This window comes from Mustela nivalis (genome assembly GCF_964662115.1).
Source record: "Mustela nivalis genome assembly, chromosome: 17".
NCBI lineage: Eukaryota > Metazoa > Chordata > Mammalia > Carnivora > Mustelidae > Mustela > Mustela nivalis.
The window spans coordinates 42,139,834-42,165,022 of record NC_139036.1 but is presented as its reverse complement, the minus strand read 5'-3'; the positions used below and the strand labels follow the sequence as shown (position 1 = coordinate 42,165,022).

Here is a 25,189-nt window from a genome sequence, read left to right as displayed (position 1 = left end):
GAATGAGTGCGCTGGGAGGTGAGGAGCAGTGCAGTCGGGGCTCCGGAGGAGTTGGGGTGGGGCAGTTCCCCGCAGGGCCGCGGGAAGGAAGAGCTGGAGGTAGAGCCGCCAGGAACTGACCAATTGGAAGAAAGCCCATATTTGTACCCAGGAGCCTGCAAATTCCTCGGGGCTCAGATATCCGCCCCTTCTCCCTCCCCCTTTCCCCGCCCGCCCCGGGCATAAAAGGCGCCAGGTGAGGCCCTCGCCATTCCTCTCGCCTACCGCTGCTCCTCTGACCAGTGTCGCCCGAGTCCTCCTTCGCCATGACTTCCTACAGCTATCGCCAGTCGTCCGCCACCTCGTCCTTCGGGGGCCTGGGCGGCGGCTCCCTGCGCCTCGGGGCGGGAAGTGCCTTCCGCGCGCCCAGCATCCACGGGGGCTCGGGCGGCCGCGGTGTGTCTGTGTCTTCCGCCCGCTTCGTGTCCTCGTCCTCCGGGGGCTACGGCGGGGGCTACGGCGGGACCTTCGGCAGCAGCTTTGGGGCCCGGTCCGACGGGCTGCTGGCGGGCAATGAGAAGCTCACCATGCAGAACCTCAACGACCGCCTGGCCTCCTACCTGGACAAAGTGCGCGCCCTGGAGGAGGCCAACGGCGACCTGGAGGTGAAGATCCGGGATTGGTACCAGAAGCAGGGGCCCGGGCCGGCCCACGACTACAGCCACTACTTCAAAACCATCGAGGAGCTGCGGGAGAAGGTGGGCGGCGGCCCAGCTGCGGGAGGTGCACCTGTAGCGCAAACCTAGCCAGCCCCGCGGGCCGGGCGAGGCCGGAGGAGGGACGCGCGCCACCACCCGGCCGGGCGGGAGCTAGCCCGTTAGAAGGTGGGAGGGCCGCAGGGTGGGGCCGAGAGCAGGGGCAGGTAAGAAGGGGTTAGACAATGGGGCAGGAAGTGGAGGTCTAGGTATCGGGAAGGGGGCGGGTTAGTGGGTGGGGTGTGCCGAGGCGGCGGGGGCGGGGCTGGTGGGTGGGGAGGCCTGGGAGATGGGGTCGGGAGGAGTGGGAGGAGGTGGGACCAGGCTGTAGGCTGCCCAGGGGCCTTGGCTGGGGGCGCAGTTGCAGCAGGGACAAGCAGGAATTTGGCCTGAGAGGAATGCAGTCCACCCCGGGCCGAACCTACCCTCTGCTGCCCCCGGTATGGGCCCGTCTGCATTCCTTTTCTCTGGTGGGGCAGCTCTGGTTTCCATCAGGCTCAGGCTGAAGCCCCTCCTGCCCCGCCCGGGCTGGGGGCAGGAGGGCACCGCATAGTTAGAAACTTCAGAAAAGAATGGGAGGGGACATATGCTAATGGCCTAAGGATCTGGTAAAGGCGAGATAACACACGCAGAGCCACCCCCCCCCCCCTCAGCCCTGTCCTTTTCGGGGTTGGGGGTGCTGGAGCCATAGGTCTAACAGGGAGCCCCTAAAGGCATGCAGGGTGACTGGAAGAAATGTATCAGTAACCAGCGGGACATGTAATGATCCCACGTGCTGGGGCTCCAAACATGCAGCTCCCCACGATGTCGCCCAGTGCTGGCCAGGTGCTGGGTGCCTCAAGCATGGAGCAGGTTAACCAGACGTGTGGACAAGGAGGGACAGCTAGAGTGGTAAACAACAAAATAGAATACTGCTTACACACTTTAAATTGTAACCTGACAATAATACATTTTACCATGTATCTTCTTCACCCATTCTCTGTCCTACACACACCCAAAATGGAAGCAAATTTCCTTTTTTTTTTTTAAGATTTTATTTATTTATTTGACAGACACAGCGAGAGAGAGAGGGAACACAAGCAGAGGTAGTGGGAGGGCGAGCAGCAGGCTTCCTTGCCTGGTGCAGGGAGCCAGGACCCTGGGAAGTTCAACGACTGAGAAAGCCTGGCTCCCCCTCCTTTTCTTTTTTTTTTTCTTTTCTTTCTTTCTTTCATTGATTTATTTATTTGAGAGAGAGAGAGAGGTGTGGGTAGGGACAGAGGGAGAGGGAGAGAGTTTCCTCAAGCACATTCCCCTCTGAGTGTGAAGCCCTGTGTAGGGTTCCATCCCAGGACCCTGAAATCATGACCTGAGCAAAGCCCAGGTGCCCTAGCGAAACTTTCTTGAAACAATACTTACTGTACTGTGGGTGATCTCATATTTTATATTCTGTTCAAGTTCATTAAATAAACTATGCAAATTACCTCCCAGTACAATGACTAATGAGTCATGACTTGCTCTTTGAAAAACATAAACCCAAGTACCTTAATCAATGGCATAAATATGTCCATCACAGCAGAGGGATTTCCGGCCGGGGTGAACTTGGACAAGGAATCCTGAGCTTCATTTCTTGCCTCTATAAAATAGGCATACCCACTGACCTGGCATGAAAGATGAGGGGCAAAGTGCTTGGCACATAACTGATGCCCAAGAAATGGGACTTTCCTGAGGCAGAATGTGCTTTGAATGGGGCTATGGACAAAAGGACCCCAACACTGCATCTGGTCGGCAGATCGCTAGACACTGCCTCCCATAAGACCATTTAGAGTTTTCCTGGGTACAGTTCTCAGACACTTTCCTCCCAGACTTACCTCCCTGTCCTCCTGCACCCGTGCTCTACTGTTGGCTCAGCGTCCCTGATGATGGTTTCTCCTGCTGCAGCTCCCGGGCCTGGACTGATTTCGAGACCTCCCAGAGAGCTGGCCAACGGACGGCTGAGACATGGCTGGGCTTTGGTCTCTAGGGATTAGAGGCATACTCATTTGCTCTCCTCTCTTTCCTACGAAGAAAGGGGGTGGGCAGTGCCAGTACACTAAACTGGTGCCAACTTCCTGCCTCTTATCTTCCAGATTCTTGGTGCCACCATCGAGAACTCCAAGATTGTCCTGCAGATTGACAATGCCCGTCTGGCTGCAGATGACTTCCGAACCAAGTGAGTATGTTTGCCTTGGTGGGTTGCTGAAGCCGGGGCAGAGAAGGAGGGGCGATCCCAGGCCCTTTGGGGGCTTAGTGCAGTGGGGGGACCAGACTCTGTCCTCACTTCCCCTAGGTGTCATGAAGCAACTGCCCCCCATGGACTCCTGAACCCTGCGGGAGATGCGGGGAAGTCTTCAGGGGTTCAGAGGAAATGCTGCTCTGACCGTATCTATTTCCTTTGAAAGGTTTGAGACGGAGCAGGCCATGCGCATGAGTGTGGAGGCTGACATCAACGGCCTGCGGCGGGTGCTGGACGAGCTGACCCTGGCCAAGAGTGACCTGGAGATACAGATCGAGAGCCTGAAGGAGGAGCTGGCCTACTTGAAGAAGAACCATGAGGAGGTGGGTTTCAGGTTGGGCCATCTCTCCATCCCACCCCAACTTCCCAGGGCTGAAGACATTTTTATCCTGTATCTTCTTGACCTTGGCCGTACCTGCTGCACCCTCGGTATGGCCCCGGGTGTGGAGCGGGGCTCCCAGGGCTCCAGCAGTGGATGGACGGTCCACTAGTTTGTCTTGTCGGTGGTGCTGGCTCTGAGGTCTGCCCCTGAACCAGCCCCTTCCATCTGGGGAATGGGGGAGTGATCTGGCCCAGGCCCAGCAGGCTCTGGGCTCTAACATGCCCATCTCTGCTGTGTCTTTCCAGGAAATCAGTGTCCTGAGGGGCCAGGTTGGGGGCCAGGTCAGCGTGGAGGTGGATTCCGCTCCAGGCATCGACCTTGCCAAGATCCTGGGTGACATGAGAAGCCAGTATGAGGTCATGGCTGAGAAGAACCGAAAAGATGCTGAAGCCTGGTTTATCAGCCGGGTACGCAGTGGGTAGCAGGTGTCCTTGGGGGAGGTGGCAGGGAGAGAAAGCTTCATGCTCTCAGGCAGAGTTCTGCCTCAGTGCTCATTCCTTCTGCCTCTTCTCTTCTTGCAGACCGAGGAGCTGAATCGGGAGGTGGCTGGCAACACAGAGCAGCTGCAGATAAGCAAGTCGGAGGTCACGGATCTGCGGCGCACCCTCCAGGGTCTGGAGATCGAGCTGCAGTCTCAGCTAAGCATGGTCCGTATGCCCAGCCCAGTGGGATGCATAATGGAGCCCACGAAGCCTTGCATGGCCTGGGCTGTGGCTGTGCCCATGCCCTCTCCGGGAACTAGTCTCCCCTGAGTCTCTTTCCCTCTCCCTGCCCTCAGAAAGCTGCTCTGGAAAGCACGCTGGCGGAAACAGAGGCCCGCTTTGGAGTCCAGCTGGCCCAGATCCAGACTCTGATCAGCACCCTGGAGGCCCAGCTGAGTGAGGTGCGTGCGGACACTGAGCGCCAGAACCAGGAGTACCAGCAGCTCATGGACGTCAAGTCTCGGCTGGAGCAGGAGATCGCCACCTACCGCAGCCTGCTGGAGGGCCAGGACGCCCAATACAACAACTTGCCCACCCCCAAGGCACTCTGAGTCCAGCACCTCCTGGCTTCCCGCTCTCCTGCAGAGGGGACCCCTGGGTAGGGCCATGGGAGGGGAGGGACCTTACCCCTGACTCTTTCCCCTGACCTGCCAATAAAGTTTTATGGCTTGAGGATGGTTGTTGGGTTTGGTTTTTTTTTGGCCGTTAGAGATGGGCCAGAACTTCTTGAGCCTGTTTTGGTTTTATTTAGATCAGAGTGCACCCTGCCTGTCCCAGGGGCCGGTGGGAGGGTGCTCACCAGCAGCTACTGTAGGGTAATTCCTGTTTGCGGAACTCTTTGTCTATCTAACCTGTTCTTTAAAACAGGCTTGTGAAACAAGCATTGCTCCCCCGGCCCCCGCCCATTTTTGAAAGATTTATTTATTTGAGAAAGAGAGAGGGAGAGCGCGAGAACAAGTGTAGTGTGCATGACTGGGGTGGGGGTGGCAGAGGGAGAGAATCCAATCCCTAGGCAGACTCCCTGCTGAGCACGGAGCCCAGCGCAGGGCCAGGTCCCAGGACCCAGGAGATCATGACCTGAGGCGAAACCAAGAATCAGAAGCTCAACAGGCTGAGCCACCCAGGCACCCCACATCGGCCCCATTTATGGATGGGTAAAGTAAGGGTCAGCGATTAAGTGTTTTGTTATATATGTGACTCTTCTAACATGGCAAAGGTGGGATTTGAAACTGGGTTTTTTTTTTTCTCTTCAGATTCAGTTTTCTCTCCACTTCACTTCCTCATGGGTTGGTATATATTTGTGTGTCTGAAAGTAATGCTTAATTGAGCACCTAGTATATAACCATTTGATCAAACAACCCTAAAAGGCAGTTCAGATGAGTAACATCTTATAGAGCAAGAAACAGGTTCAGAGAGGGTAAGTAACTTGTCAGAGGTCACACAGTGACTTAATGGCAGAGCCAGGACCAGAAACAAAGTTTCCTGATGGTGCCACCCTATACCCCAGTCTCCTGGGATTGATGCACCTTATGCCAGGTCCTTAGTACCTGTCAGTTTTGCTCCATGTGAGGGTCTGGGACTGCAGTCCCCTGGGCCAGGTCCTATCGATCCATTCCTCCACCTAACCGAAGGAGAGCCTGGGGTTTTGTGGGTCAGAGCCTGAGTGATGGGGGCAGGCCTCCCACTTAGAAAGCCAAAGAGGGTATACCTGTTGGTGTGTGTGTGTGTGTGTGTGTGTGTGTGTGTGTGTGTGTGTGCATGCACTAACACATTCATCCATCCCTGGGCAGCCCCACAGAAGCCCCTTACGCCCACCACCAGCTCATACCTGGGCCCAGAGCCCGGAACGGGACCCAGCTGTGACCCAGACCTCCCGTACAGACCCCCAACCTGGCTTGCCTGAAGTTGGTCCCAGGCCAGCAAAGGAACCTAAGTCCCAGCTTCTCGGTCTAACTCTGCCCTTGTGTGGTATGGTCTTGCCTCTGTGGTTTACAGTTCAGCTGCCAAGAACTGAGGCCAATTAAAGGTGAATAAGTAGTCCCACTTCCCCTTGGCTGAGAGGTTCAGGCTGAGTGGGTCTGTTAGGCCCCATGGATCTGTCTGATCCTGTGCTGGAGGAGGCTGGGGGGGGGGGAACACTGCACCTTGTGCCCCCGGAAGGTCTCTTGGAGGGGCACACATGGCCTCTGGGAGTGCTCAGCGCTGTACCAAGGAGGCTGAGATCCAGTCGTACCCTGTGCTGAGGACCCTGAAGGAGGCGCTCTTGTTGCCAGTTTCCTATGGGTCTTAGAGATGTTCCTTAACTCGCTTCTGGTCACAGAACTGGGGACCCCAGAACCCAGCTCTTCCTTCCCTCCTTGGGCCAGGAGCTCCTTCGGCCCCTCCCTAGCTATTCTGCTGTGGCCTCCGGCACCCACAGCCACACCCCGCCCCTGCTTAATGTTAGAGGTCTGGCTCACCCCCAGGCTGGGACTGCCCAGAGATACTTGTCCCCTGTTCATGAAAGTCTCTGTTGTCACAGCTGAAACCCTTCCCTATACCCCAGAGGCCCCTGGAATGTGGCTGTGGGGCGGGCTCTGGGCCCCACACAGGTGGGACAGGTGACCGGGTAAGCGGGTCTGGGTGTCAGGAATGAAGCCTTCCTTTGTGTGTGTGTGTGGGGGGGGGAGGTGGGGGGAGCCAAGGGCTGGGACACTTGTCTGTCTCAGTTACGGAGCTGAAACCAGGGGTGCCCTGTTGACAGAGAGGCTGGGATGGAGAAGAGGGAGAGGGAGGGAAGGAGAGAGGAAGGGAGAGGATTCAGGGGGCGGGTCTTTCCCTCCTTGCTGGTCCTTGTGACCGCTTCAGTTTGTGGAGCGTTTCCTGTCAGTCACAGGCATCGCTCTACCCCTTCGGGGCAGACAGGGCGGGGGTTATTCCCATTTTCCAGATTGGTAGATTGAGGCTGAGAGCAGCAGCTGGATTACTAAGTAAGCCACATACCTAATAGAGGAGGAATTATCCAGGCCCCGGGGAGTGGGGAGTGAGGAGTGAGGCTGGATGTCGAGGACCGAGCTGCTGTTGTATGTCACTGGATGCTCAGTGGCACTCCCCAGTAAAACTGAGTGTTAATGGCTCCATTGTCTTTTTGTGTATTCTGGCAATACACACACTGTAATTGACCATCTCAGCCATGGTTAAGCGGGCAGTTCTGTGGCCTGAAGTCCGTTCACGTATGGTGCCACCAGCATCGCCGTGCGTGCTCAGGACGGTTTCCATTTTGTAAAACTAGAACTCTAAATCTGTTAAACAGTTAACTCCTTCTGTCATTCGGACTATCCTGAGTTCCTCATAGATGTGGAAAGATGGCCCAACGTTAAGTTGGGAACCTGGCTCAGAGAGGTAGTCACACCCAGAGGTGGAGTCCAGCCCAGGCTTTTCCACTGGGCTGCACATGCCATCCCCAGGAGAGAAGGCCCCGGGGACGGCACGTCTGCAGTGGGCCAAGGACAGAAACTGGCACAGCGTCCTGGGCGTGCTGCCTGGGGCAGGGCCCTGGGCTGCAGCCTGGGCTGGAGCCAAACAGAGCTGAGTCCCCACCCTTGCCCAGCCTCCCCACCTGGGGCTAATGAGCCTAAGACCTTGAGCTCACAGGAGCTGTTTGCATTGAAAACAGGGATCTGTGACTGGGGCAGCTGCCACGCCAGATAGCGCCAGATAGCGTGTGAGAGCCATCTCTCGAGGGGTGCTAGAGGGGAGTCAGGGTGCAGAAGAGGGGCTGGCTGGGGCCCAGCCCTTGCGCAGCCTGGGGCGATGGCGTGTAATCGTTCCCTTGTTAATTGCTGGGGCCGTGATGTCTGCAGAGGCTTTAATGAGCTGAGGCTGATCTGAGTTTGATTATTTTTCTTTCGGAGGAAAAGACAATACCCACCCACCCACGAGACAATACCGCCCTGTCTGCGCTCAGCGCTCAGAGGCCGGCTCATCCACCCCCACTCACCTCGGCCTGAGCTCCTTCTTGTACCACCCCAGCTCGCAGGGGAACCCCAGGTCCCGAGCCCCACTGTCTGCTTCTTTAGAAGATAGGGAGGCAGGAGGAGGCAGGCTGGGGGCTCTCAGGCCTCTGGTGGAAGCTGAGAGTGCCCCTTGCCACCGGAACATGCCACGGGTTTCACAGGTAGTAACTGATGGAGCCACGTACATCACTGCATGTCAGCTCTGGACCAAGTATCCTTCTGATTCTTCAGATCAGCTTTGCTTCCCTCCCTAGCACCCCCGTTCCCCTGGAGCCCTGGAGCGGTGCCGGCTGGCCAGGATTTGTATATTATGTATCCCTGAAACAGGCCCCTGGTCATTCAGCTTCCCTCTCTGGCCTCAGCGTCCTTCTCTGAGAAGAGGTGTCTTCCAATCTGCCTGCCAGGCGTCCCCGAATCCTCCCTCCCAACACTCAGGCACATAGAGCCCTCGGAGTCAGGTCCCTCCCCAGCCCCAAAGCGCTTGATGGGACAAAAGGAGTTCATGTGGCCCTGCTCTGCAGGAACATGCCTCCCTCTGGAGAAGGCAGGGGTTTTTCTGGACTGTGCTTCAGTCTTATCTGCAGAGGTTTGCCCTGACGCGTCCCGGGAGCAAGCAAAGGTTCAGGGACATGTGCGGTTGGCAGGTGGCGGGATTATCAATCAGCGCCTTGTCAGCCCTGAGCCTCCTGGCCTTTGTGAGAGTGCCAGGCCAACGGGGCTGGGGGCTGGGGGTGGGCGGGAAGGGGAAGAGGCTTGGCGGAGGAGAGTCCTGATCTGTCAGGGAAGTGACATGTGTAGGCTTCTCTGATCACCTTAGTTGGAAGTTGACCCATGACCTCCCACCCAGCCTGTCCCCAGAAGCCCTGCAAAGCTTCCCCCCACTCATCCCCCTACCCCCAGGCCACTGCTTTCCCTGGAGTCTGAGAGTGGGACAACACAGAGCACTCTCCCCAAACTGAGAGAGGGGAGCTAGCCGCCTTGGGGGGAGGGTCCTGGCCTGGTGGCAGCAGAGAAGTCTGGTGAGGACAGATGGGGCCTGAGCTGCTCCACCCCTGGGAGCTGTAGGGTGACACGGCTTTGCTCCCCGCTACTCTCCCCACTACTCGCTACTCTCCCAGTTCTCCCAGAGTGTGGAGATAACCTGCCAGCGAAGTGTTAAAACCATGGCCCTGGGGGCAAAACACCATTCATTCTGAATCATCTCTTTTGTTGCATTGAAAAAAAAAAGAAAGAGAGACTCCACTTCAGCCTTGAAGAGGTGTGCAGGCAGTCCCGTTTGAACAAGGGAGTTGGCCTCCCTTTGGGGGAGGAGACGCGGTCCCACAACCCCCTCGGAGGGGTATATAAGGAGCCCCAGGCTGGGGGGTGACAGGGCAGGGCTCCGCTCTCAGGCCAGCCTCCTCCTCACCAGTGCCTCTGTGCTTGCTGAGAACTCCCCAGCCACCCAGCCATGAGCACCACATTTCTGCAGACCTCTTCCTCCACCTTTGGGGGTGGCTCTACCAGGGGGGGCACCCTCCGGGTTGGGGGAGGTGGCTTTGGTGGGGGGAGTCTCTGTGGGGGCGGTGGAAGCCGCACTATTTCGGCTTCTTCTGCTAGGTTCGTCTCCTCGGGGTCAGGAGGGGGCTATGGGGGCGGCATGAGCTGCGGCTTCGGTGGAGGGGCTTGTAGTGGTTTTGGGGGTGGCTTTGGAGGTGGCTTTGGTGGGAGTTTTGGCGGTGGCTTCGGTGACTACAGTGGTGGCGATGGCGGCCTCCTCTCCGGCAATGAGAAGCTCACCATGCAGAACCTCAACGACCGCCTGGCCTCCTACCTGGAGAAGGTGCGGGCCCTGGAGGAGGCCAACACGGAGCTGGAGGTGAAGATCCGGGACTGGTACCAGAAGCAGAGCCCCAGCAGCCCGGAGCGGGACTACAGCCCCTACTTCAAGACCATTGAGGAGCTCCGTGACAAGGTGAGTCCTCAGGTGTCAGGGAGACGGGAGCAGGTGGCTGGTGCGTGCCCAGGTCTGTAACATCAGCGCTCCAGTTGCCTCAAGGAAATGCTTTCCTGCCCGGGCAGTGAGTGTCGGTGTATAGCCTGGAGAGCAGGGAGCGCTTTCCCGGTGGGGATGCCGGCACACATCCGCTCCATCTGGTGGTGTGGGAAGATCCCAAGACTGGTCAGGACCAGGGGGTCCGAGGTGGGGGCAGTGACACACGCCAGCAGGGCTCTGCATCCAGTCCCTCTTTGCTTCTTTTGCAAGAATGGTTAAGTGCTGCCTCAGGAGCCCTGAAGGTCAGGACCACCTGCCTCACCCTTTGAGGATATCTTTGGTGCCCAAAGCAGTATTCGGGCTTAGAATACCTCGAACTCATGATGTGCTCTGCCTGTCACTTACTCACCCTTCCAGCCCACTTGGACCAGTTTCCTCAGCTGCAGCATGCCTTTCTGACCTGCCCTCTGGGGTTCTCCTGGCTGTGGGGATGTTCTGTGGGTCCATGGCTGTGTCCAGGTGTGCTGGAGTCCAGTGACCGGGGCAGGCTGGTGGACTATCCCTGAGAGGGCTATTGTTAGAGCCCCCTGAACCCCACCACAACCCCTCCTGGCCAGACAGTTCCCACGGGGAGTCTGGGCACTCTGGATTCCTTGGTCTTTCACGGCCAAGGAAGGGTGGCGTGCAGGAAGACCTCATGTGGGTACTTGAGGGGCGTCTGAACTCTGTCTTGGGGAGCCTACAGGCTTCTGGGTCTGGTGTCAGTGGGGAGACTGTCGGCCAGGGGTCTGACCTGGGGCACAGGGTGGGGAGACACCAGGCAAGACAGAACACTGCTCCAGGGGCCGACTCCCTGTCTCCTGCAGATCCTGGCGGCCACCATTGACAACAACCGGGTCATCCTGGAGATTGACAACGCCCGGCTGGCGGCGGATGACTTTAGGCTCAAGTGCGCTCCTGCTTCCTTTCCCCTCCTGGATACCCCGCCTCCCCGCCTCCCTTCTCGGCCTTCTTTCCTTCCTGCAGCTCCAACAGCCCCTTCCTTTCTCTGGGCTCCCTCTCTCTTCCCAGGTACGAGAACGAGCTGGCCCTGCGCCAGAGCGTGGAGGCCGACATCAACGGTCTGCGCCGGGTGCTGGACGAGCTGACCTTGGCCAAGACCGACCTGGAGATGCAGATTGAGGGTCTGAACGAGGAGCTGGCCTACCTGAAGAAGAACCACGAGGAGGTGAGGGTTGGCAGGGCTGCTGGAGGTGGGAGGCAGAGTGGGGCCCCGGCACCTCCTTCTAGTTAGCGGAAGGGCTTAGTGGTTCAGATATGCTCCCCTCTACCAAAACAGGGATCCCCATGGAGAACAAGGGGTATTATCCTTTGGGGACCCAGGACCCCTTTCCTTCTCAGATCCATAGCTGGGCCAGGGGGCCAGTGTGACCTGCTGTCTTGATTTGTGTCATGAGCTCAGACAGCGGGGTTACACTGTCTTGAGGTCCTCCTGTAGCATCTGGCAAGGAAGAGAGGCCCTCAGAGCCAAGGGGCCCACGTGATTGAACCTCTTCACCTTCAGCAGGAAACAGAGGCTGGGGTGGGTACACAGGAATGCGAAGGGTGTGCAGTGAGTTAGGGACAAAGCCAGGATGGGCCTGTGGGAGCCTAGGCTCCCAGCTCTCCCGTCAGCCCGCTGTCCCTAAACGGGCCCTGTCCACCCTGCAGGAAATGAAGGAGTACGGCAGCCAGCTGGCCGGCCAGGTCAACGTGGAGATGGATGCGGCACCAGGCGTGGACTTGACCCGCGTGCTGGCCGAGATGAGGGAGCAGTATGAGGCCATGGCGGAGAAGAACCGACGGGACGCCGAGGCCTGGTTCTTCAGCAAGGTGGGCCTGACCTCGCAGCCCTGCCCCAGCTCCCCAGGTCTCCTAGGATGCCTGTGGGCTTCACTGGTCTTGTGTGTGACCCACAGACAGAGGAGCTGAACAAGGAGGTGGCCTCCAACACAGAGATGATCCAGACCAGCAAGACGGAGATCACAGACCTGAGGCGCACGATGCAGGGGCTGGAGATCGAGCTGCAGTCCCAGCTCAGCATGGTAGGGCCACCTGCCCCCCAGCTCACCTGCAGCCTGCCCCAGCCTGCCCCAGTGCCACCTGGCCTTTCCCATCATCCAGGGCTGGTTAAGTCTTGGGTTCCCAAGCCCCGGCCGAGGGGCTCCCCTGTCCTCCCTTCAATGCTGGTTCACATGCTGCGGCAGCTTCTTTCCTGGCCTGATAAGTCTGTTGATCTGCTGCCCGCCCCCAGAAAACCGGGCTGGAGGCCTCACTGGCTGAGACGGAGTGCCGCTATGCCACACAACTGCAGCAGATCCAGGGGCTCATCAGCAGCCTGGAGGCCCAGCTGAGCGAGCTCCGCAATGAGATGGAGTGCCAGAACCAGGAGTACAAGACGCTGCTGGACATCAAGTCGCGGCTGGAGCAGGAGATCGCCACCTACCGCAGCCTGCTGGAGGGCCAGGATGCCAGGTGGGGGTGAGGGTGCAGGGGGGAGGGATGAGGGAGGGGCCGGCTGGTCTTCCCCGGACAGCAGTGGGACAGCGAAAAGGAAGCGGATGGGGTGTTAGTGTGATTCGGAATCTATCTGCTTGAGGGTGGCAGGTGTGGACAGGCTTTCAGGATGTCCCAGCCTCTAGAGAAGTCACATGTGCGGCTGGTGGTGGGGGCCGCTGGAGTGGATTGCTTGGCCAGCCACCGGGGACTCCCTTCCGGAGACCCGGGCTCACGCCCTTCTCTTACATCAGCTTCCCCTCTCTTTCAGGATGGCTGGCATTGGCGCCAGAGAAGGTAAGAAGGCTTCACGCTTCCTGAGTGGGGTGGCAAGGGGGCTGTTGAAGCCACCGTTCCCTCTGGAATGGACCGGAAGGAGAAAGACACACAACATGCCAGTTGGGCAGGGACACGCCCATCTACATCTCTTCCACAGGGACCCTCTATCAGCCCCAGCAGAGTGGGGGTTAAAGATTTCTTGAGAACCTTTCAGCTTGAGCAGGCTTTGTCAAAGGAATAGCTTCCCAGGGCCCACTCAGGGCCCACCTTCTTGCATTTAATGCTAAGAGGCCCCCAGTCACTTCCTGTTCACTTGCAGTTAAATCCCTGGCTTTCTTGCTCACTGCGGGGCATAACTTGCTACCAGCTGCCTCTATGATGAGTGACTCAACACCAGACCTCCTGGCCACTCTGGAAGGATTGGCCAGTGGCCATTCTCCAGGGTGCTGTCCAGTTCTCCCTGAGCTTAGCCAAGGTCCTGGCTGCCTTGGGAGGGAGAAAAGTGAGGGTCCCCCACTCTGAAGCTTGCTCCTTCTTCCTACAGCATCCCTGGGAGGCAGTGGCGGCGGCAAAGTTCACATCAATGTCGAGGAGACAGTGGACGGGAAGGTGGTTTCTTCTCGCAAGAGAGAGGTCTGAGTGCCCGGTGTAGCAGAGATGTCCCTCGTCACCTCCCCGCTTCCCAGGCTGAGTGGAGGACTGGCTAGAGGGGCCAGAAGAGCAAACCCTAGTCCCTGCTTTCAAAGGGTGAAGCTCTCTTTGTTGAGTGCTCCCCCTCCCACTCCCCTGCAGCTCTCCCCATCTGCTTTTGAGCAGCAACGGGCAGGAAGCCGCTGGATTGTGTAACAAGGTTGTTTGTGCCATGTGTCCATGCAATAAAGAATTGCTTTTCCTTTTGCAAATATCTTTGGTAGTATGTCCAGTTTTTCTTGTTGGGGGCCTTGTGGGTCTAGGACTCACAGGCTGACATCTCTTTTTACTTTGGCTTTTTCCCTGTATGGTCCTAATTCACTCTTTTGGGTGCCTAGGGCACTTAGGACCAACTCAGGCTGCACAGGTGACTTGCTGTTCTGGCTTATTCCAACCAGTGATCATGGAAGCAGGAGTTGGGGTTGTCCTCAGAACATCTTGGTGCACCCAACACTGTACTTGTCGCTTTGAACAATTATTTACCAAACAATTGACTGTATAGATTGTATTGGTTCACCCTTGTGTGGGTTGGCACTGTGCTAGGCAACCCCACCCATGGGTCTTGTTTAATGTGATTGTGGGTGGTCAGGATTTATGATTCCCATCTGAGAGATGAGGAAGTCAGAGAGGTGAATGACTTTGCCAGGGACCTCATGGATTATAGTGAACAACAGGGCTGGGACTGGCCCCATATCTGCATGACTCAAAGTCCACCGCTTGTTCCGGGAGCCCAGGCCTTGGCCCTTCACAGGTCATTGCCAGGACCTTCCTCCTTATTTCTGGCCTTCCCACATGTGTTCCTAGAACCTCCCTTTTTTCCCCTCCAGGCACACCTGACCTCCAGAGTGACTGAGCCACCCAACATCTCTGCCTTCTGCAAAGAGGGACCTTATCCACCCTCTCACCCCGTGAAGTCACAATCTCCTTCCCATAAAGCAATTAAGGGGAAATCAGAGGGAAAGACACCAACTCCAGGAAGCCCTCCAAGATTTTTCCAAGCTTAAGTCCAAAGAAACATCAACCCCTATTGTCCTCCTCAGTCCAAACCCTGCTCCTGATCCCCCATACCCAGCATCCAGTGACCTTGGGCTCACTGGAGCAGCCACATTCATGCACACTTAATTTGCTGCCTCAGGTCTGACACTGGTTCCTCAGGGATTCATAACCCCAGACAGAGGGCAAGGAATGAGGAAGCCGAGAACTCTCGGTGCTGTGGCTGGGCTAGGCTCTGGTGAGGACTGAGGGGAGAGGGAAAACCGGTTTCTTAGTCCTGCTGGGAAGAGGAGGTTGGAGGTTCCTCTCTTCTCCTGAGAATCAGATCATTTTCGGGGGGAGATTCAGGCCCTCTGAGAGGGCCTCCATGAGTCTTGCTGGGTGAAACTCCTTGTCCAGCAATCCTGTTTGGAGAGGGCAGGGCACCTGTTTTTTTTCTGGGGAAGATTTAATCTAGAATACATCTCCTGAGTACACACTCTGAGGCCAGACTTCTCTGGGGCTGGAGGAACAAAACAGAACTTATTAAACATCTACACTATGCAGGGCTCTGGGCAGAGCATTCAATGGATAGCATCTGATTTGCTCCCCCAGAGGTTTTGTAAAAGTGTGGTATTGAAGGCATGAGCCAGGAATCCGTGAGGCTAGGCCTGGGACTGGTCTCTCTGCGTTCAAACCTTTGCTTTTTCCTGGATGTCGTGCAGGTCATGGAAACTGGCAACATATTTCTTTCTTTTCCTTCTTTCTTTCCTTCCTCCTTTCTTCCTTCCTTCCTTTAAAGATTTTATTTATTTATTTGACAGAGATCACAAGTAAGTGGAGAGGAGGGTGGGGGGGGAAGCAGGCCCCCTGCTGAGCAGAGACACCCCCCCCCCCCGCAATGTGGGGCTGGATCCCAAGACCCCAGGATCATGACCTGAGCCAAAGGCGGAGGCTTTAACCCACTGAGCCACCCAGGTGGCCCTGGCAACATCTTTCTTAGGAGGGTGTGTTAATCTGAAGCCCCTTTCTTCACCTCTTGGGAAGCCTGTTCAAATGTCATCCAGCCATTACTGCTAAAAAGATCATTCTCAGTCTCTCGCAGACGGGGCTTAAGCTCCTGCTGAAGCTGTCATGTCCCTGACATCCTGAAAACGGCCAGACCCCTTCCTGGGTCTCCCAGGCCCAACGGCCTGACTGCTGCTCCTGCTTCACTGGCCTCCGGGCCTCTCTTGAGGAGTCTCAGATCTTCAAAGCAACCCACCAAGGGTTTTCTCAGCCGGTAGTTTGCCAAAATAACCTCTGCAAAGCTGCAGAGACGCAAGGTGGGGTTTCCCCCCTCATCCAGCGGGCTTTCTCTCAGGCCAGACCCTGGGCTGGAGAGGGGAAGCTGCTTCTGTTTCCTTGGAGGTCCCATTCCTGCTCTCCAGGGATCCTGGGGTCCGAGAGAGGTCCTTGGACTTGCTGTATCCTGTTTCCTGCCTGACCCTGGAGAGAGACGCTCACACCCCAAGATAGCTTGTTCCTGGCTGAGCCCTTTAAATAGTCTTTGGGCAGAGATGGCCCGCCTTCTGCCTGCCCCTGGGCTGAGGTCAGGCTTGGTTTCCAACCAATCTGGGAAGCAGGCAGCAGGCCTCCCTTCCCCCTGAGAGAGAGGCTAGCTTTGGGGATGTAGGCTAGTCTCAGGCGAGGCTAGTCTTCCCAGAGCAGGCACAGGGACATGACTACGCAGCTCCCTGGGGATTTTGCCAGGTCCCTGACCCTCTCCAGGTCTCAGTGTCCTCAGCTTTAAACTGGGGAGGCTGGCTGGACCAGACTCAAGGTTCTCTATGAGTTCATCTGTATCGTGAGACCTCCGAGGGGAACCTGGCCTGTGAGATCGGTGACAGCAGGGGCAGTGTCTCCTCCTTGCACTTCTGAGCTCTTGGAGTGGGGGCTTCATAAATATTTATTGAATTAATGCATGACCTTGCTTCTCCTTTGTTTTTTCCTGCCTTAGACATGGCTCTGGACATTCCCTAGTGTGGGCCTGTATTTGGGTGAGTGTGGGCCTGGTGGTCACCTGTCCCTGCACAGGCAGCTGACAGCATAGGGGGAAATCAGGGGTTGGCAGCTTCTTCCATGAGATTTGTGGCACGGATGACCCCACTGGATACTTGTCTGGGTCCCCATCTCCTCTCCCCTAAAGCCAGCAAAGTCTCTCTGAACCTGCTTCTTAGGCATTTGATAGCTTCCCTCTGCCAGGAGTAGTATTAGGGGCTACTCAAAGACCTTTTCCTCAGGGAATGTAAAGCTGAGTTGGGGAAATAAGATACGAATGCCACCAACTGTCACTTGTCTGGTCCTTGTGGGCACCTTGCTGGCTGAAGGGACCAGAGAGGGAAGCACAGCAAACTGGCCCAGAACGGAGGCCCAGGACAGGTCACGACCCTAGGATGAGTTTGAAATTCCTCCTTTGTAAAAGGAAGAGCCTGGCTAGCAACCTTCTGCCTGACAAGTTTTCCCACAAGTCAGGCGCTTCTCCAATGCTAACTCATCTAATGTCTGGTTTTCAGCTGTGGCCACCAAACCACTGAAAGGTTGAGTAACTTTCCCAGGGTCACATAGCCAGTCGATGGCAGATACAGGGTTGAAACTCAGTTCCACCTAATTCAAAGCCTCTGACAACCTCCCTGGGTTCCTGGGAACCCCGGGTGGTGTAAAGGATTTTAGAAAGCTGGGGATTATAGGTATGTGAAGACTGGGGGCCTTGACACTTGGCAGGAGAAGGCTGCTGAGTACTGCTATGGGAAGCAGGTGTTTCTGAGGGTGAGGGTGGCTGACCAGACGGCCCAGCTTCACTGTCTGGGGAAGGTCTGCTTTTCATGAGTGGCTCCTTTTCTCCGTGGGGGAGCCTCGAAACATTTTGGGAGGTGGGTCAGCCATCCTGGGCTCTAGACCCTATGTGGTCTAGGGAAACAGGAGGGAGGGAGGGTCCCTGAATTCAGAGCTGGGGGGACAGGATCGAAGCCTCAGCTGTGCAGGTGAACAATCTGGCAACTTTGGACAAGTCCTTGAGAACCAGAGACACAGCAAGGCATTGCACAGGAAGACTTAGAAATCATTCAACATAAGGCCCCCAGGGAGCTGGTGGTAGAGATGGAAAGCCGCATGTTTCTCCTTGCTTCCTACTGCCTTGGGCCTTGGCATTCTGGGTCTGGCACAACTCTGTCTTTGACGTTCTGCACTGAGTACCTCGCAAGCCCCCAAGTTTTGGAGCTCACAGTAGGACAGATAGCAGTCAGGCTGCTCCGTCAGGCCTTCAGCTGCACAGGCCCAGCTGCTGTGGGAAACAGGACCCTCTAGCTGCTGGGCCTGCAGTGTCAGGAAACCTGGGAGCATGGTGGGTGACAGAGGACACTCCTGCTTGGGTGGGGTGGCGCTGAGGCTGGCCTGAAGGGGGGTTAGCAGGCAGGCGTGAAGAAGGATGCAGACCCTGGAACCAGAGGTTTGCATCTTGGGCAAGGAATTTAGACTTTTCTGGGTTTCAGCGTCCTCAGGTGAAAAGGGGTTGTGCCCAATGCCATAGGGTTCTTTTGAGGTTACACAGGTAGAGTGTCTAACACAGCATTCAAGAAATATTAGCTAATGTCATCTTATTATCTTTAAAAAATACAGAATGTAACATTCAGAGATCATCTACCGAGTTCACATCAAGGCTCCAAGGCACCATTAGTCGGGGTAGAGAGAGCCAGAGACGAGCTTTGAACCTTGCCTTCATGGTGACCTTGAGCAAGTAACTCAGCCTCCCCGAACCTCAGCTGTAAGATGGGGCCAAGAACACCCCTTGCCCACTGTCATGAGGACCCAGTGACAGTGTGTGAAGCCCGCCTTGTTTGTGAGGCTGCTCACACATGTGGCTTCCCCTCCTCTTACGACGTTGGTGTGATTTTGTCAGAAAGCAAAGAAGGGGGTCTCCGCCCCAGGACTTTTTCCCTGCCCCATCAGGAGCAGGGCCAGGAGCGGTGAAACTGGGGCCCCCGGATGGGTCCTTGCACAGCTTCCTCCAGAAGGGCCCTGGGGTTCACCGTGGGTCAGAGGAAGACATTCCTGTGTTATGCACTGTAAGTGCCTGCTCAGGGAGGGGACGGGAGGGGAGGGGAGGGACCGTGCCCTGACCCTGCAAGGGAGGCATGTCGCCACCCCCCTGTGTTTGTACTACTGGGACTTTGGAGGATCTGGGGCATTGTTCCTCTAAGAGGCGTTGGTCTCAGCCCACTGTCAGCCCTGGGGGGGAGGATCGTCACTCCAGGCCTGGCAGGTTTTATTAATCACCTTTTTGTCAGTTTTGATCCTCTACTGAGAGCGAGAAGAGAGGGAGAGCCTGAGAGCTCCTGCTTTGGGCTGAATCACACAGCTTTTCAGAGAGAGGGAGCGCTGAGCTGTCAGTTTGGGGCAGGAGGGCTGGGCAGGGTCAGAGGTCAGCCTGAAACCCTGGCTTCCCTGTGAGACCCCAAGCATGCCGTGGCCCCCTCCCTGGTGCTGACAGCTGCTGGATGAAACACAGGCCTCCTTCCCTCCCTGCAGAAGACGAAGGGCAGGAAACCCTGACTCTGAGCCTTGTTTCCTGGCTTGCTGAATCAGCAAAGGGGTTCTCGGGATCACTTCGAGCCTGGGTCACCCTACCCTAGTCCTTAGCCTGGTGCAGACCCCCTGGCTGCTGTGGGGTAGCAGGCTACCCCCGAGAGGCCATTCATGGTAAGTCTGGCCACCTTGGTGAGTGGGAGTTGTAGCCTGAGTCCAGAGTTCTCTATTCTTAGCCCTGGAAACTTCTCCATTTAACTTGGGCTCTGAGAGGCCACCTCTAGGCCCTTTTATTCGGGCCTGAAGCCTTCTCTGGCAGGGAGATTAAGCAGTCCCTGAGTTTTAGCTACATCTGAGGCTCCTCGGCAGAGACTATATCCTCCCATGTGGCTCTTGGTCAAGCGCTCACAAGCTGGACAGATGTCCCGTGACTGGGGGGCTAGAAGGAGTCCTGTCAGGCATTCCAAGACTTCCTTTCCGGGCTCAACCACGCCTCGAAGGCAGCTGATATGAGGGTATGATTGAACCCCGGGGGCAGTCTGATCCAGCCCTTCTCAACTCCATACCATTGACCTTCTGGGCTGGGGAATTCTTTGTTGTGGGGGCTATCCCGGGCATGGCAGGATATTTAGTAGTATCCCTGGTCTCTGTCCTCTAGATACCTGTAGGATCCCCCTGTTGTTGCAACCGAAATGTCTCCAGGCATTGTCAAACGTTCTCTAGGGAGAAAAAGAGCTCTTAGCCGAGATCTTCGAATTAATCTAGGGGGGCAGAAGTGGGAATCGTGGTCTCGTTAGGGGCAGGGGGTGTAGGTAATTGACTGGGAAAGGGTACAGGGAGCTTTATGGAGCGCTGCAAATGTTCTGGGTGCTGGGTACGCGTGTTTGAGGCTTCCTACATAGGTAAGCATGCATGGAGTTGGACACTAACAGTTTGTACAATTTACCGTATGAATTATATACCTAGAAAAGGAGTCTTTATGTCAGTGTGAACCCAACTTGGGTTTTAGTCCTGACTACTCTTAAGCCTTGGTTTCCCCCTGTGTAAAATGGGGTGACTTGTAGGACCTGCCTCACCAGGTTGCTACAAAGATTGAATGACACAGCGAGTATACGTAGCTCTGTGCCTGCTTATGGTGAGGGGTCTGAGTGTGTTCTCTGTCATGTTATGATGTGCCGGGCTGCTTGCTTCTGTATTCTGTGCCTCAGTTTCCCCCGCTGTGTTAGATGGTCCCTAAGTTCCCTTGTCACTGGGACTTTATCGGATTGTCTTGGCGCTCCCCCGTTGCCCGCCATCAGCCTAAACAGCTTCAAGGGGGTCAATTCTACAGGACCAAGCCAAGTTTGTCCACAGATTCGCTGGGAGCACCAGAGTAGGAGAAATGCTAAGAAGGATGTAGAACATCCTAGTCTGAGGGTTTAGAAATAGAAAGAAGGGGGCTGAGGGCTGCCCGGTGTAGGAGAGATGTCCCTCGTCACCTCCCCGCTTCCCAGGCTGAGTGGAGGACTGGTAGAGGGGCCAGAAGAGCAAACCCTCTGTCCCCATTCTAGTACTGGGTGGAGCTGAGAGCCTGTGGAGTGAGCTCCCTAAGTGCAGAGCTGAAGTGGAATTCAGCTGTCAAAAGGGTAGTCTCAGGCAGAACACTGTGCCCTCTGAATCATCCCTTTTGTTAAGGATTTAAAAAAAAAAAAAAAGCCACCCCCAAAGGCACAACCCACCTTGGAGAGCAGAGGTAACTGGGCTTGTGGGAAACAGAGTGCAGCTGGCAGCAGTCAGAGGGTGGGGAAGGGAGGAGAGAAGATGGGGCAATTGTTCAACCTGCTGGAGGACAGTATAAAAGGCACCCACTCTGGGGAAGAGCCACAGTCTTCGGCCCAGGCCAAGCCCCGCTCCTGTCCACACCTGCTGCTTCTTTTGCTCTCACCATGAGCTGCCGCCTGCAGAGCTCTTCCGCCAGCTATGGTGGTGGTTTTGGGGGTGGCTCTTGCCAGCTAGGAGGAGGCCGCAGTGTCTCTGCCTGCTCAACCCGCTTTGTCTCTGGGGGCTCAGCTGGGGGCTATGGGGGCGGCATGAGCTGTGGCTTTGGTGGAGGGGCTGGTAGTGGTTTTGGAGGTGGCTTTGGAGGTGGCCTTGGAGGTGGCTTTGGAGGTGGCCTTGGCGGTGGCTTTGGTGGGGGTTTTGGCGGTGGCTTTGGTGACTACGGTGGTGGTGATGGAGGCCTCCTTTCTGGCAATGAGAAGATCACTATGCAGAACCTCAACGACCGCCTGGCCTCCTACCTGGAGAAGGTGCGGGCCCTGGAGGAGGCCAACACGGAGCTGGAGGTGAAGATCCGGGACTGGCACCAGAAGCAGAGCCCCAGCAGCCCGGAGCGGGACTACAGCCCCTACTTCAAGACCATTGAGGAGCTCCGTGACAAGGTGAGTCCTCGGGTGTTGGCGAGCTTTCTTCCTGCAGGGCAGAGCTGCAAAGGCCAGGGAACACGGCATCCCAAAGGACCAGAAGATGGAGTGTGGTGGAATCCTCACCCCGCCTTTGGAGGAAAATTCTAGTCTTTTACTACCAAGCGTCTCTACTCCTGATAAGCTTTCTTAGGCCACTGCTCGGCAAATGCATTCTTTTACTGTTATTACTCACGTCAACATTTTTACTGCTTCCTAAACAGTTATGTTATTATTAATGACTTGATCCCTATAATTCCAACCCATGGAGATGTTTGGAAACCATGACAGTTTTAAAAACCATGAAGAATGACTCAAATCAGCAGAGAAAGGAATACTGGTCTGGGAATACTAGTTGATTTTGTAGGGGTCCCATTTAAACTGTTACTCTCAGCTGGCTAGGAGGAGCAGGAGGGGGAGGCAGAGGCCCAGGCCGTGCTAAGCTGAGCTGAGATTGCTTCATCAAGGCCTGTCTGTCACGCTGGGGTCCCAGCTTGTTGGAACAGAAATCCACCAGCCTGGGCTGGGTCCCAGCTATGTGGGGTGGGTTTTAACTGCTTCGGTATATGAGAGTTTAGACAAGGAATTCAAATGGACGGGAGTGTTTATTGGCTCTTCCTTCTGCTCAGCCGGGAGGCCAGCTCCAGTGAGCTTACTATGAGCTGTGTGGACCCAGGCTGACCCCCTCCTGACCTTAAGGAGAAGGCTGTCCCAATGGTGAGCTAGAGAGGTTGCTAGTCCGAGGCCTTTAAGATATGACTAACCAAAGAAGTCCTGGGCAGGGTCATTCCCCTGAAATGTACATTCTGATCTTCCCCATCATGAGCAGGCATAGATAGAATGTCAGAGTGACAGACTCAGAGGAGGGACCTGCTCTGCCCCTCACTTCACCGAGCTCAGAGAGCAGGGCCTTATCCCGGTGCCTTATCAGGCACCCAGGTGTCTGAGGTCAACAGCCCGCCTGTGTTTCTCTTCCTTCTCCTCCAGCTCGTGGACCCTCCCGTGATGACCCTTTGTATTTTGCAGATCCTGGCGGCCACCATCGACAACAACCGGGTCATCCTGGAGATTGACAATGCCCGGCTAGCGGCGGATGACTTCAGGCTCAAGTGAGTTCCTCGTCCCCACTGGTCTTTCCAAACTGCCTTTTATTTGAGACAGAGGCTCATCTGAATACTGAAATCGGAGCATCCCAGGCATGAAGGTCTTGGAGACTCCAGTGCAGAAGTAGGGGAGGGTCTAATATCATTTCTGTGTTGCTTTTCCAACAACAACAACAACAACAACAACAAAAATCCTTTAGGTACGAGAATGAGCTGGCCCTGCGCCAGAGCGTGGAGGCCGACACCAATGGCCTGCGGCGGGTGCTGGATGAGCTGACCCTGTCCAAGGCCGACCTGGAAATGCAGATTGAGAGCCTGAACGAGGAGCTGGCCTACCTGAAGAAGAACCACGAGGAGGTGAGGGTCGGCAGAGGCTGCCATGGCTGAATCACCTCTAGTGAGAAAGGGGAACAGCCAGACTTAGCCTTCTGCTGGGTGACCCGGAAGCACTTCCCGGAACATGCTGGAAGCCCTCAGAGCTGAGGAGGAGGAGGACGGGCGGGGAGCATCATGTGTCTTCCTCTTCTGTCGCTGTAGGAGATGAAGGAGTTCAGCAGTCAGGTGGTAGGCCAGGTCAACGTGGAGATGGACGCCACCCCGGGCATTGACCTGACCCGCGTGCTGGCCGAGATGAGGGAGCAGTATGAGGCCATGGCGGAGAAGAACCGGCGGGATGCCGAGGAATGGTTCCACAGCAAGGTGCCCAGCCCTCTTACCCCACGGAGCCGGGGGCTGCCAGGGCCTTCCACGGGGCTCCTCCATGACCTTTTTCCCGCTCTAATTTCAGAGTGCAGAGCTGACCAAGGAGGTGACCTCTAGCACTGCCATGATCCAGACCAGCAAGACAGAGATCACGGAGCTGAGGCGCACACTCCAGGGCCTGGAGATCGAGCTGCAGTCCCAGCTCAGCATGGTACACCCGAGGCCCTCCGTCCGGCAGCCACCGCCTCTCAAACTTAGCCTGGCCGGGCTCCCCTCATTGCTTCTTTGTCGCCCCCCCAGAAAGCCGGGCTGGAGGGCACCGTAGCAGATACGGAGTGCCGCTACGCCACGCAGCTGCAGCAGATCCAGGGGCTCATTGGCAGCCTGGAGGCCCAGCTGAGCGAACTCCGCAGTGAGATGGAGTGCCAGAACCAGGAGTACAAGACGCTGCTGGACATCAAGTCGCGGCTGGAGCAGGAGATTGCCACCTACCGCAGCCTGCTGGAGGGCCAGGATGCCAGGTAGGGGCCTCTCAAGTCTCCCTCTTGGGAATGTGACCACAGGGCCCTTGGACAGCCGAGCGGGCAGGGCCTTAGGGATCAGGTCCTCATGGCCCTCCCAGAAGGGGACCTTCTGAGCTTAGACTGGATGCAGATCCAGGACCAGAGCTCCCTGTTTTCTAGAATCAGGCTGTGGGGGCATTTCCTCAGCAGGCCGCAGGGTCTGCCCCTTTAAACTCTGTAGCTTGGGCCTTTGGATTAGATGGGCAGGAATAGGGACCACGGACAGAACATCTCATATTGGAAGAATATTACTTTGGGTTCAGGTCAGCTGAACAAAGCTATGAATATGGTGATTTAACTTCCTTCAGACTGTTTATACGGACCAGGCCAACCTTGTGGGCCCAGGGAGAGGGATTTTGGGAAGGGAGTGGTACCAAATGGACCAGAAGGAGGACAAAACTTCCAACAAATGTGCTGGATTTGGGGCCCGAGACAGACAGCGGACAGGCCTGGCAGGTACCAGCTGCTGCCCCTTTGGCTAAGGGCAGAGTTGGTAAAAAAGCCCAACTCAGGGGCTCTGAAGGATGATCTGAGTTGCTCCCCTGGGGACAGGTGAGCCACTGTCCTCTGGTGTCTTCTGCTCACATGACCTCTCTTCTCTCTCCCAGGATGGCTGGCCTGACCTCCTCAGGAGGTAAGGAGACAAACCCCAGGGGAGGGTGGGGAGGGATGAGTCGGGCTCCTGTTCACTGCCCTGGGGGGCTGGGAGATAGGCTGTGCTGGACTCCCCAGTGGAGGGAGGGACGGAGGGGGCTCTGCGGGACGTGGCCATTTGCTCGTCTCTTTTCTTTGCAAAAGAGCTAGGTCTGCCCACTGGGATATATCCCACTGGCATATTTTGAAAGGAACTAGCTTTGGGGACAATAACATGAATCCCTATCAACTGACCTTCAACTTGACCCATGAGGGGGCTTGGGGCTCTCCTGGGGGACCCTGACCTGCCGAGGTGGGTCTTCTCCAGCTTAGTATGTCTTGCCTTCTCCATGTCTCAGGGAACTCCAGCGTCACAGTCACCACCACCAGCAGCAACTCTTCCAATCGCCGCATTTCAGACGCCCGTAGGCTTTAAATCCACTCGGCATCTTCTCCCTCTGTCTTCAGCATCCAGAGGAGAGAACTGATGGGTCCCCGCTGGAGAAAGGGGGAGACCGCAGGATGCTCCCCTGGCCCCGCACTTTCCTGAGGGCAGGCGCTCCCTGCTTCTCTCCCCGTGGGCTTCCTCTTCTCCCTTACCTGGTTCCTCAGGCTTCTCAGCTTCTCTACTAAAAAGAAAAGATAATTCAATAAAGTTTCCTGCTTTTTTTTGCAACTGTATTTTGATTCCGGTCTGGTCTCTGAGGGTAGCACCTGCCAAGGTCCTGATCTGGGGCGGTGGGTGAATGGGTGCCGTTGGCTGGGTGCCCCCCCCCCCCCACAACAAGTCTGGCCCAGGGAGCTCCTGGCTGGAAAGGACACAAGGCACCCGGACCAGCCATCGGGGCTCATCGATGATGGTGCTCAGCAAACGCAGACAAATGGG

The 25,189-nt window shown here is 56.4% G+C and overlaps 3 protein-coding genes across 4 annotated transcripts; all 3 read left to right on the top strand.

Moving 5' to 3' along the window:
- The first annotated feature begins 203 nt into the window (after positions 1–203).
- Positions 204–4,525, top strand: KRT19 (keratin 19). The gene is made up of 6 exons (XM_082706067.1): positions 204–737; positions 2,843–2,925; positions 3,155–3,311; positions 3,616–3,777; positions 3,892–4,017; positions 4,149–4,525. Exons 1-6 carry the CDS (start codon positions 306–308, stop codon positions 4,401–4,403), a joined length of 1,215 nt encoding a protein of 404 aa, XP_082562193.1. The 5' UTR covers positions 204–305; the 3' UTR covers positions 4,404–4,525.
- Positions 4,526–9,214: 4,689 nt separating this feature from the next.
- Positions 9,215–13,540, top strand: KRT15 (keratin 15). Its single transcript, XM_082706051.1, has 8 exons — positions 9,215–9,801; positions 10,689–10,771; positions 10,894–11,050; positions 11,533–11,694; positions 11,781–11,906; positions 12,116–12,336; positions 12,629–12,654; positions 13,181–13,540. The coding sequence occupies exons 1-8, from the start codon at positions 9,298–9,300 to the stop codon at positions 13,273–13,275; spliced, it is 1,374 nt and encodes a 457-aa protein (XP_082562177.1). The 5' UTR covers positions 9,215–9,297; the 3' UTR covers positions 13,276–13,540.
- A 7,156-nt stretch (positions 13,541–20,696) lies between these two features.
- Positions 20,697–24,984, top strand: KRT13 (keratin 13). 2 transcript variants are annotated; one of them, XM_082706054.1, is made up of 8 exons: positions 20,711–21,281; positions 22,329–22,411; positions 22,606–22,762; positions 22,943–23,104; positions 23,193–23,318; positions 23,408–23,628; positions 24,279–24,304; positions 24,663–24,984. In XM_082706054.1, exons 1-8 carry the CDS (start codon positions 20,787–20,789, stop codon positions 24,737–24,739), a joined length of 1,347 nt encoding a protein of 448 aa, XP_082562180.1. In that variant the 5' UTR covers positions 20,711–20,786; the 3' UTR covers positions 24,740–24,984. The 2 variants fall into 2 exon arrangements, with proteins under 2 accessions (XP_082562181.1, XP_082562180.1); XM_082706055.1 differs by lacking the exon at positions 24,279–24,304 and having other exon boundaries at positions 20,697–21,281; positions 24,637–24,984.
- The last annotated feature ends 205 nt before the right edge of the window (positions 24,985–25,189 follow it).

Excerpts from the sequence above, each read along its gene's own strand:
- KRT15 (XM_082706051.1), top strand. The coding sequence starts at position 9,298 with ATGAGCACCACATTTCTGCAGACCTCTTCCTCCACCTTTGGGGGTGGC. Across the intron at positions 9,802-10,688 it reads TTGAGGAGCTCCGTGACAAG|ATCCTGGCGGCCACCATTGA; the intron begins GTGAGTCCTCAG and ends TGTCTCCTGCAG. Across the intron at positions 10,772-10,893 it reads GCGGATGACTTTAGGCTCAA|GTACGAGAACGAGCTGGCCC; the intron begins GTGCGCTCCTGC and ends CTCTCTTCCCAG.
- KRT13 (XM_082706055.1), top strand. The coding sequence starts at position 20,787 with ATGAGCTGCCGCCTGCAGAGCTCTTCCGCCAGCTATGGTGGTGGTTTT. Across the intron at positions 21,282-22,328 it reads TTGAGGAGCTCCGTGACAAG|ATCCTGGCGGCCACCATCGA; the intron begins GTGAGTCCTCGG and ends TGTATTTTGCAG. Across the intron at positions 22,763-22,942 it reads TGAAGAAGAACCACGAGGAG|GAGATGAAGGAGTTCAGCAG; the intron begins GTGAGGGTCGGC and ends CTGTCGCTGTAG.
- KRT19 (XM_082706067.1), top strand. The coding sequence starts at position 306 with ATGACTTCCTACAGCTATCGCCAGTCGTCCGCCACCTCGTCCTTCGGG. Across the intron at positions 738-2,842 it reads TCGAGGAGCTGCGGGAGAAG|ATTCTTGGTGCCACCATCGA; the intron begins GTGGGCGGCGGC and ends CTTATCTTCCAG. Across the intron at positions 3,312-3,615 it reads TGAAGAAGAACCATGAGGAG|GAAATCAGTGTCCTGAGGGG; the intron begins GTGGGTTTCAGG and ends GTGTCTTTCCAG.